The sequence below is a fragment of the Panicum virgatum genome, chromosome 8K (genome assembly GCF_016808335.1).
Source record: "Panicum virgatum strain AP13 chromosome 8K, P.virgatum_v5, whole genome shotgun sequence".
Lineage (NCBI taxonomy): Eukaryota > Viridiplantae > Streptophyta > Magnoliopsida > Poales > Poaceae > Panicum > Panicum virgatum.
The window spans coordinates 22,592,808-22,603,657 of NC_053143.1; the positions used below are offsets into that span (position 1 = coordinate 22,592,808).

General features: G+C 50.8%; 2 protein-coding genes across 2 annotated transcripts; one reads left to right on the forward strand and one right to left on the reverse strand.

Moving 5' to 3' along the window:
• Window positions 1-3,184: 3,184 nt before the first annotated feature.
• On the reverse strand, window positions 3,185-6,181 carry LOC120645562 (disease resistance protein Pik-2-like). Its single transcript, XM_039922343.1, has 4 exons — window positions 5,511-6,181; window positions 4,301-5,221; window positions 3,328-3,526; window positions 3,185-3,205 (listed from the first exon to the last, which is right to left on the reverse strand). Exons 1-4 carry the CDS (start codon window positions 6,179-6,181, stop codon window positions 3,185-3,187), a joined length of 1,812 nt encoding a protein of 603 aa, XP_039778277.1.
• Window positions 6,182-7,047: 866 nt separating this feature from the next.
• LOC120645563 lies at window positions 7,048-9,983 on the forward strand. The gene is made up of 3 exons (XM_039922345.1): window positions 7,048-7,137; window positions 7,219-9,318; window positions 9,408-9,983. Exons 1-3 carry the CDS (start codon window positions 7,048-7,050, stop codon window positions 9,981-9,983), a joined length of 2,766 nt encoding a protein of 921 aa, XP_039778279.1.
• The last annotated feature ends 867 nt before the right edge of the window (window positions 9,984-10,850 follow it).

Here is a 10,850-nt window from a genome sequence, read left to right on the forward strand (position 1 = left end):
CAGGGTTAAGCGGGCCTAAACGACCATCCAGCCCATCAACAGATGATGTGCCCAAGCCAAGGCACTAGTGCGGGGCCCCTCCTAGAGAGCCCAGTACTGGAGAGGTTGAGCACTCCCCCTATGCCAGGGTGATCCCTTTGTGGTAAAGGAACCGCCCAGCTGCGCATTTACTGTGCCATCCTGTCATTGCAGGACGGGGCTCGAGGAGAAGGCAGCTTCCCCATAAAAATAGCATGATTACGGGGGAGGCGTGCTTGCAAACGGCGCTGTGAGCAGCTAAGGGGAACACTCTTCCTGGGTCATGTTGCATCATCTCTGCGATGGACGGTGGGGTGGACCATGCCACTGTTGCAACACATCACGTCAAGCTAGCCCCGAAATTGGGAGACCACAACCCCGGGCTACGTGCGGAGAAAGACCATGTTAGGTGTGAGGATCCCGAGATGGCCACAGGAGGCACCCCGAGGTCCCTCAGGAAGTGGTCCCGGGCAGAGTCAGGTCTGTCCCGCATGCCTCGGCCCTGCCTTGTGGGTAGGCGCCACTTGTTGGGCATTCACACCATAGTCGGCAAGCCTCTCCCTAATGCCCAAGGAGAAGGATATAAATAGGATAGAAAGGTGACATGTAAAGGGATTGACTCCTTTTAGACCCAAATCACTCGGAGGGGGAGACCATCACTAAACACTAAATAGAAACACACAGGATGTAGGGTGTTATGCTTTTGAGTGGTCTGAACCTGTCTAAATCACTGTGTTCCCTAGACGTCTCACGGGCAGGATCTTGTTGAGTGTTACACCCCTAGCCGAATATCTAAATGGGAGTTCCCTCGAATTCGTGCTTGCATTGCGGTACTCACCTCTGACCTTCGTTACATGATCCCAGAAATACTCCCATCTGCTCACATTATCCGGAGGATATTCGGGTCCCATGATCATTTTCAGGGGTTGGACTCTACAAATTTATTATGGTTACACAATCAGGCATCTCATGTGATACAGGAGGTTGACACCTCCTTCGGGTTGGGGTCTTCAGGTGTCATTATCATGAAACAGCACTGAGGAGCCTTTTGTTTTTTTGGAGGTTGTAGCACGTCTCCTTCTCCATCTAGTTATCCACGGGGGACCTTCAACCAATGCAAACCGAGGCCTCCGGGTGAAAGTGATCGGGTGCTCTAGCCTAAGAGGGGGGAGGGGGTGAATTAGGCACTCTTAAAACCTTAACCTACGGCTCCAACTAGTTTGCACAAAACATAAACTAAAACAAGCTATCTAGATGTGCAACTATGGTTCTTCTAGTATGAAAACCTCATCCCGAAAAGAGTTTTGCAATCTATAGCCAATCCTAACAAGATACTACACTAAGAAAGTAAAGGCACACAAATTGCAATATGAAATGTGGAAGCTTAAAGAGGAGGGATGAGAGGAAGCAAACTCTTAACACGAGGATTTATCCTATGGTTCGGATTGCCACAAAGGCGTCCCTACATCCACGTTGTTGAAGCACTCACAAAGAGTATCGCTTCCCGGCAATCAAGTCTCTTCCGTGAACACAATCACGTTCACCTTGATCCCGATTTCCACTAAAGGAGATTGCCCACGAAGGAGGGGTCTCCTTCCCCCATACAATGTTGACGATGCCGCTCCACACCAAGCCGGAGGGTCGTTGACGTGCCGGCGAGCCACCAATGCTCCAAGGAGGCCGGCGCACTGAAGTACAAGTTTGGTTCACTCTAGAACCAGCCACAAAGATCTCAACCTTGCTTGCTCACTCACTTAAGAGCTAACCTAGTACTAACACTTACAAAGCTTGTGCTAAGGACTAAGAATTTGATCTCTATGCTCTTGGATGGCTTGGAGGTGTTCTTGGATATGTGTGTGATGTCTTGAGAATCCAGCAAAACCACAATGGCCGGGTGAGGCATATATATAGGCCACCAACTCAAGAAAGCCGTTACTAGCCGTTAGCCAGTTTTCTGCGTAGGCATCGGAACTTTCGGTGCATAGGGCATCGGTTCTTCCGGTCACTCTGCGCTCTGAAGTAGCCGTTGGCATCTCTGACACTTCTGCAGCAGCTTCTGGGACCATCGGTTAAACCGATGCTTCGGGCATCGGTTAAACCGGTGACACTGGATCTCCATATAGCCGTTGCACCTGCTGACATCATTGCACCGACGCTTGCTTCGATGTGGCATCGGTTCTTCCGATGCTAAAGGCTTGGCTGTTGCGCACTTGACATCGCCTCTGAACAATAGTACGTTGATTGCACCGATGCCTCTGAGTGACTCGTCGGTTAAACCGGTGCCTAAGAGCCTTCTTGTCTTGATCTCTTCTGGCACCAAAAGTTGCACCGATGCATGGGCGTCGGTCTATCCGATAACCATCGGATGCACCGATGCTATAGGCATCGGTTTAACCGGTGCAGCTGACTCGGCATCTTTTCATCTAATTCGTCGCTGCGATCATTTGGATCCTTGAAATATATTCTATCTCTGGATTTCCACTATACTTTGGCATCTCTACGATTGATTGGACTTGTCATCTTGATGGTGGATTGGACTTGACGTCTCGACGATGGATTGGACATTGCGTCTTGACAATGAATTAGACGTGTTGAATCATATCCATGAGACCTAAAAATCCTACAAGTGTGATTTTACAAACTTATTAGTCTCATTAATTATGTTGTCACTCAATCACCAAAATCACAAACAATGACCTAGATGGGGCCATGTTCCTTACACCGAGCGACGCCAGATCCTTATCAACGAGATTGGAGCTTATGGAGGATCCATATATATTTTTGTTTCGAGGCTTACCATTAACCTCCGATCTTGCAGTGCTCCATCCTGAGACAAGAAATGATGGCAGGCACAAAGACCTGAGAAGGCTAAAGCAGCTATCGGAGGTTACCGTCCTGACCTTGGTCCTCTCGTAACCTTCGGCTGTGCCCTTACAGCGGAGGTAGCGATCCCCAACAATAATGATGTTCAAATGCAATTAAAAATAGTGATGTGATGCAATAATACGAGTAGAATCACTATCCAGTTCGTCATATTCATATTTGAACAATTAGTATTTTCAAATGCGTACATAGTTATGTAGAACCACATAATATGGGTTCAAACCTATTTGAGTCACTACAATAATATGTCTACATATTTTAAAATGATCGATAAGGTAGGTTGTCACAGCGGGGACTTGCCCCGCTGTACAGTTTTCAAACAATAATATGTTTCCACAATCAACTTTGTCCTCATTCCTTCCTTTTTAAATTTTCATGCTTTCTTGACAGCGTAAGAACTGGATGGCTCGGATGGATGCCAACTACATTCCTGATCTTGGTCTCTGCATCCTGCACCTCCCTGATCCGGGCGCCTGTACAGTCAACTTTGAAAGCAACATGCTTAAGAGACAAAAGATTCTCCAGGCCGGTATCAAAACCACCATCTTCTCTTTTCCGTACTCCAAAGGATAACTCAAGCCTCTGAAGTTTTGGCATCACTCCTTGAGCAAACACCAGCCAGCATCTTGAATAGTGATAAAACTCAAATTCTGTTAGACAGCGAAAGGGCTGATTAGCACCAACCACCAACTGTTTATCAGTGGTACCATTAGGATCTACTTGTAGTTTAAGAAAACATAGCACGGGTAAAGCTCCAAGCAGTTCTAGATCCCCCTGTCTTAGAAGATTGACACGGATGGACACGTTCGAGAGTTCAGAGAGTGAGGAAAACCAGCGGGGCACCTGACAGAAGGTTAAATCATTACTACAAAAGCGTTGGAGATGTGAAGGGCCCTGCCATTGATCCGGCATGCAATTAAGAGAGCATATCCCGTGGCCTCGAAAAGATAGACGGCGAAGGTTGCCTAGATTGGATAGGCCCTGGAGAAATGTTTCCGCGCAACTCTCACTAGAATGCAATCCAGAAATGCCAAGCCCCTGCAGTTTGATGAGATTACCTAAGCCAACTAGAGTGCCTAGGGATTTTTCCACATTCAACCATCTAAGCAGCTCCAGGGACATTAAATTCTCAATCCCATTCGGAACTTTCACGGTGCGAGGAATTATCAGACATTCAAGTTGCCTTAACCTAATGATACTCGCTGGCAGTTCTTCTATGTCTGCCGAAAACAAATCCAATGCCTTGAGATGTTGTAGGTTTCCAAGTTCTTTTAGAAGCTCTACTTCAAGCTTTCCACCGAGTTTCAGATATCTCAAATGAAGCAAGCTCCCAAGATCCTTCACATGATTTCTCTTGCCGGGAAAACATGTCAAGGACAAAACACGTAGAATTGCAAACCTTGACAGAGGTGGCGGACATTTACATGTATCACCTGATGCAATGAGAGACCTGACTTGGGACACATTCACAGTTGATGGCAGTATGGCCTGCTCTTCCGTGGTAGCTTCCTTGTTGCAATATACCTTGGTACCTTGCAGTGACAGTCGTCGGATCTTGCGTGCTGGAGCTATGAGGTGTGAACCTTCAGATATGGTGACAAAATTTTCTTGTACGGAAAGGGAGATGATGAGATCAAGTATCATATCATGTACACGGCAATATTTTGCATTGCCATTTTCATCCTTGTTTACTGGCTGAATAATACTTCTATTAACAAGCTCATTGAAATACCACTTTGCAATGTCATACAAATTACTCCCCTGTTTTTCATCAACGAAACCTTCTGCTACCCAAGTTAATACAAGATCGTATCTTGGAATCATATGATCCTCCGGAAACATGCTTAAATACAATAAACATGGCTTTAGATAGGAAGGTAGATCACAATAACTAAGATGTAATATCTCTCTCATATTTTCCATTGTCTTGTCCTTTTCAAGTCCTGAACCCATTGATTTGTATACGCTATACCATTCATACTTTGCTTTGTGTCTACTAGCCAATAAACCAGCTATTGTAATGATAGCTAATGGTACGCCACCACATTTCTTCAAAAAATTTCGTGATACCTCCTCCAATTCGGGATGAATTTCCTCACCTTCATTATATACCCTACTATAAAGCAGCCTTTTAGAGTCTTCATAAGAGAGAGGATCTAGTTCATACAGAGTTGCATCAATGGGTGAGCAAGAAATTTTAGCCACATCAACATTCCGGGTCGTCACAATGACTTTGCTACCAAGGTTGTTTTCAATAAGAGCACATTTGATCTGTATCCAAGCTGAATCACTCCATATATCATCAAACACAATGATGTACCTGCAGTGTTTTAAATAAAAGCATCCATTGAATACCCTTGGATTTCGTAATTACAGCTTAGATTAAAAGCAACACTATGTACACGGATTATTGACCAGTTAACGTGGGATTATTTAAGCTATATAAATGTGTCCTTGCATTAACGAAGTATTAACAACTCTTATTGGTTAGTGAATGATGGGCAACTTTATTCTGGTAAATGAATGCTTACCAACTCTGTTTTGGTTAACAAACAATGAGTAACTTTGTTTGGTATTATAACGTTGACAGGAATACATATAGGTCATACCTATTTTTCTCAAGAATTTGTCTGATTTTTGCTATAAGCTCAGTTTGATCCCATGCTTCATCATTGGGGTATTCCATTCCACTAACCTGCCGTAATATACTGCTGAAAATTTTATTTATTTCTGGCTTCAAGGAGACTGAAACAAAAGCTTGAGACTGAAACTGTCTTCTGATTCTTTGGTACACTAAATGGGCAAGGCTTGTTTCTCCAAGGCCACCGACTCCAACAATGGACACAACCAATAGCTGCTGCTTTTTCCCACCCTCCCCACGCATTAGCAACGCAACGAGCTTCTTTACATCAACATAGAGAGACGGCAACCGAGGATCCATTTTTTTATTGTCAGGATGCACTACAATATTTTCAAACTTGTACCTTTCTCTCCTACCAGAAACCTCTTGGATGCGGTTCTTGATCTCTTGAATCTCATTGGAAATTTGATGGCGATGCTTGGCTTTTGTCAATAGGTCGATGATCCTATCAAAATATCTTCTGAAGCTATGTGTCTTGCCATCCACAGGAGTATCGATGCGCACCATGAAAGCATCAACGTTATCTTCAATATCATAGACTAGCTCCTTCAAGTCCCTCGCCCAAATCTTGTGAATACCATCAATCTTATCTGCTGGCAGCTTTGACACACACTCGAGGGCAGCCTGCATGCTTTCCATCTCGGCTTGTAGGAACCTGATCTCCCCCCTCACCGCTTTCTGCAACCTGTATTCATTTGTGAGAAGGGAGCCCAGTTTACGGAGAAGGCTGCCTAGGGCTGCTGCTGCAAGCTCCATGAATGACTTGCTCTAGTCTGCTAGTAGTGAGATTGGTAATGTTGTATAGAGAATGAGATACGACTGAGTGTAAAATATGGAGAGGAGATGCATTTGTACAAAGTATAACTTAGTGATTGGAGTGCCTTTGTCTCTAAAACCAATGGGAGTAGTACACAGCCAGTTTAGTGAACAATTTATCCCATGAACTGCCCAAAGGTTACTGAGCAAAGTAAATAAAAACAAGTGGTCGTCGTGTTGTGGACTCATTTGTGGGCCGCACATATGAGAGGAGGAGGAAGAAAAATGTGTGAGAAGTGTTATGGGCCGATCTAGGCCCACGAGTACTGTAGCGCGTGCGTGAACAGTGCCGAATCCTATTTGATTAGGTTAATTTGGTTTATTAGGAAAGAGATAAGATAGATTGATTCGGTTAGGATATTGCTTAGGGGTCAAGTCAGTCGTCTCTATAAAAGAGACTATCTTGTATCAATGAAGGACAAGCAAGATTAGAACCAAATACTTCCCAGAGCCTCCAACGTGAGGGCGGGTAGCCTCTAATCCTGCTATCCACCATATGATCTGGTATCACGATCCTCCGATCCTGCGCCTCCAACCCCACCACCAACCCTAGATGCCAAAACCCCTACACAAACCATCCTTGCGCCTCCAGCCATAGCCGCCAACCCCTCCCTACGCACTGCCACCGCTAAACCCTCAACCAGCCGCCGGATCAGAGACTTCCTCACCCGGCGCCACCTCTGTCCGCCATGGCTGACGCCCAGGTTCCGGCGGACATCAGCGCCAAGCTCGACAACCTCCTCCACGCGGTCGAGCTCAACACCCATGAGATCAGCCAAGTCAAGAACTAGTATTCAGCACTGGACGTAGCCATCAATCGGATCCAAACCCGGGTCCTGGAGAAGTTTCCCACAAACCAGTTCGAGGCCTCGGGATCTGACCCGCCATCCCCCCACCCATCGCCCGCGCACAAGTTCAAGTTCCCCGACTACTACGGCAAGGACGATCCGGCAATCTGGCTGCACAAATGCGAACAGTGCTTCCAAGCCTATCGCACCCCGGAGGCGAACAAGACCTGGACGGCATCCTTCTACCTCCACGAGGCAGCCGCCCGATGGTACTTTCGGTTGGAGCGTAATCGCGGCGTTCCATCGTGGCCGGAGTTCGTTCAAGCCATCAACCGTCGCTTCGGGTCGTCCATCCGCAGCAACCCCCTCGGCGAACTGGCCCAGCTCCGCCGGACGGGTATGGTCGAAGACTTCATCGACCAGTTCCTCACCCAACTCACCCGCTGCGACGATGTCTCCGAACGGCAGCAGACTAACCTGTTTATGGCCGGTTTGGGCGGCACACTGCAGATCGATGTGGAGATGCAGCACCCGGAGCACCTCGAGGACGCCATGAATCTCGCTCGGGCATACGAGCGGCGTTCGACTTCGATCGCCACGGAGTCGCGATTTGCGTGGCGCCCTCCCCCTCGGGGTTCCAAATCATCGTCAGCAGCGGCGTCGCCGGCCGCCCCAGCATTCGCGGCGGCCTCCCAGCATCGGACGGCGCCCTCTGCATCCTCGGCCGACCCTCCACCGCCGCCAGATCCTTCGCCAGCAGCCCCACCGTTTACACGCTTCCGGCGGCTGTCCGCAGAGGAGATGGACGATCGCCGCACCCACGGCCTGTGCTTCAACTGCCCCGAGAAGTTCGCTCCCGGGCACAACAAGGTGTGCAAGGGCAAGGGGGTCTACACCATCGAGATATCCGAAGACTTCCCCCTGGAAGACGACGCCTCCGACAACGACTCCGAGCTGGCCGTCGAGGTGTCCATGTGCGCCATGACGGGTCTCGGCAGCACCGACACCTTCCTCCTCGAGACCGACATCGCGGGCATCCCCATCACCGCCCTGGTCGACTCGGGATCCACGCACACCTTCATGGCGTCATCCACAGCAGACCGCCTGGGCTTATCTCCAGAGCCCTTGAGCGGCATCCACATCAAAGTAGCCAACGGCGAGCGGCTGCAGTCATCCAGGGTTTGCCGTGCGGTCTGCATCATCATCGGCGGCGAACCCTTCAACATTGACATCTTCGTCATCCCACTGGAGGGCTACGAGCTGGTCTTGGGGTACCGTTGGCTGCGCTCCCTCGGCTCCTTCAACTGGGACTGCGCGCGCCAGCGCCTATCCTTCTGGAATGGCGGCCGACGGGTGTGCCTCGTGGGCAAGGGCGCTCCTTCTAGACCGCGCCTTGCTGCGGCCGTGGCGGCGATCGACTACCTCCAGCTCCTCCTCGACTCGTTCGCCGACCTCTTCGAGCCGCCGACAACTCTCCCACCGAGCCGCAGCTTCGACCACCACATTCACCTGCTGCCCGGGACGGCTCCAGTGGCGGTTCGACCGTATAGATACCCCCAGCTGCTGAAGGACGAGATCGAGTGCCAATGCGCAGACATGCTGCGGCAAGGCATCATACGCCCCAGCACGTCCGCGTTCTCCTCCCCGGTCTTGCTGGTGCGCAAGAAGGACGGGACATGGCGATTCTGCGTCGACTACCGCGCCCTCAATACCGTCACCGTCCGCGACATGTTCCCCATCCCTATCGTCGACGAACTCTTGGACGAGCTCCGCAGCGCCGTATTCTTCACCAAGCTCGACCTGAGTAGCGGCTACCACCAGGTCCGGATGTTCGCCGCCGACATCGACAAAACGGCCTTCCGGACCCATCATGGCCACTTCGAGTTCTTGGTGATGCCCTTCAGCCTCACAAACGCGCCGTCCACGTTCCAGGCGCTCATGAATGAGGTACTGCGCCCTTTTCTCCGTCGCTTCGTTCTTGTCTTCTTCGACGACATCCTCATCTACAGCAAGACATGGAGCGAGCATCTGCAACACGTCCGTGCCGTCTTCGACACCCTCCGGGCGCACGGGCTGGTGTTGAAGCGGTCTAAGTGCTCTTTTGGCGAGAAGAGCATGGCTTATCTGGGCCACATCGTCACCGGTGATGGCGTGGCCATGGATCAGTCCAAGGTAACTACCGGAAATTCATCAGCAACTACGGCGTCATCGCGGCGCCCCTCACCGGCGTCCTCAAGAAGGAGGCCTTCTGCTGGACGCAGGAAGCAACGGACGCTTTCCGCACCCTCCAGCACGCCCTCACCACAGGACCCGTGCTACAGCTTCCTGACTTCGACAAGCCATTTGTCGTCGACTGCGACGCCTCCGGCTCGGGCTTCGGGGCCGTGCTACATCAGCTTGACGGCCCCATCGCGTTCTACAGCAAGACGGTCGCGCCCCGTCATATGAAGCTGGCGGCCTATGAACGCGAACTAATCGGTCTTGTGCAGGCGGTGCGTCACTGGAGACCGTACCTGTGGACGTGCCCATTCATCGTCCGGACCGACCACTGCAGCCTCAAGCATCTCCTAGACCAGCGGCTGTCCATGCTCCCTCAACACACGTGGGTCAGCAAGCTCTTCGGGTACTCCTTCACGGTGGAGTACCGGCCGGGGCGCCAGAACGTCGTCGCCGATGCTCTCTCCCGGTGCGACGAGGATCAGTGTGCCATCAATGCCTTGGCGCTATCCCGACCAGAGTTTGAGCTCTTTGACGAGCTCAAGCAGGAGGTGGCGTCCCTCCCCTCTTTCAACACCAAGCGCAAGGAGATCGCCGACGGCTTGGCCGGAGCAGCCTGAACAGAGCTGGACGGACTGGTGCTCCACAAGGGACGCATCTTTGTCCCCGACGACTCATCCTTGTGGCCGGTTCTTCTTCAGCATGCACACGGGACCGGCCATGAAGGGGCCCAGAAGACGTTGCATCGCCTGCGGACATCCTTCTACAGCCCACACGCGTCCAGACTCATCACCGACTACGTCCGCAGCTGCATTGTCTGCCAGCACAGCAAGACAGAGCATCTTCACCCAGCGGGCCTGCTGCAACCGATGGAGTTGCCAAGCTCGGTCTGGGCAGATATTGCCATGGACTTCGTGGAGGGTTTTCCTAGGATCGGCGGCAAGACGGTGGTGCTCACTGTCGTCGATCGTTTCTCCAAGTACGCCCACTTCATCGCACTGGGACACCCCTACACAGCGATCTCCGTCGCCCAGGCCTTCTTCGACAACATCGTGAAGCTCCATGGATTGCCGTGTTCCATCGTGAGTGATCGCGACCCCGTTTTCACCAGCAAGTTTTGGACGGAACTCTTCTCCCTCGCCGGTGTCAAGCTGCGCCTCAGCTCTGCCTTCCACCCTTAGACGGATGGGCAGTCTGAGGTCACGAACAGAATCTTGGGCGTCTATCTACGGTGCCTCACTGGTGATCAACCACGGCAATGGTTGCGGTGGCTGCCATGGGCCGAGTATTGCTACAACACTAGCTACCAGACTGCGCTTAAGACCACGCCATTTGAGGTGGTCTACGGGCGTTCTCCACCGACTTTGGCATCTTATAGGCCAGGTTTGGCGCGGGTGGTGGCCCTGGACCGCTAGCTCTATGAGCATGACGTCTTTCTCAACGACATTCGTGATCGCCTTCACCAAGCCCAAGACATCATGAAGGAG

Coding starts and splice junctions, on each gene's coding strand:
- LOC120645562 (XM_039922343.1), bottom strand. CDS start 6,181: ATGGAAAGCATGCAGGCTGCCCTCGAGTGTGTGTCAAAGCTGCCAGCA. Junction 3,527..4,300: donor TGTCCGCCACCTCTGTCAAG/GTTTGCAATTCT, acceptor TCACTATTCAAG/ATGCTGGCTGGTGTTTGCTC. Junction 3,206..3,327: donor CAGAGACCAAGATCAGGAAT/GTAGTTGGCATC, acceptor AAAACTGTACAG/CGGGGCAAGTCCCCGCTGTG.
- LOC120645563 (XM_039922345.1), top strand. CDS start 7,048: ATGGCTGACGCCCAGGTTCCGGCGGACATCAGCGCCAAGCTCGACAAC. Junction 7,138..7,218: donor ACACCCATGAGATCAGCCAA/GTCAAGAACTAG, acceptor CCCACAAACCAG/TTCGAGGCCTCGGGATCTGA. Junction 9,319..9,407: donor TGGCCATGGATCAGTCCAAG/GTAACTACCGGA, acceptor TGCTGGACGCAG/GAAGCAACGGACGCTTTCCG.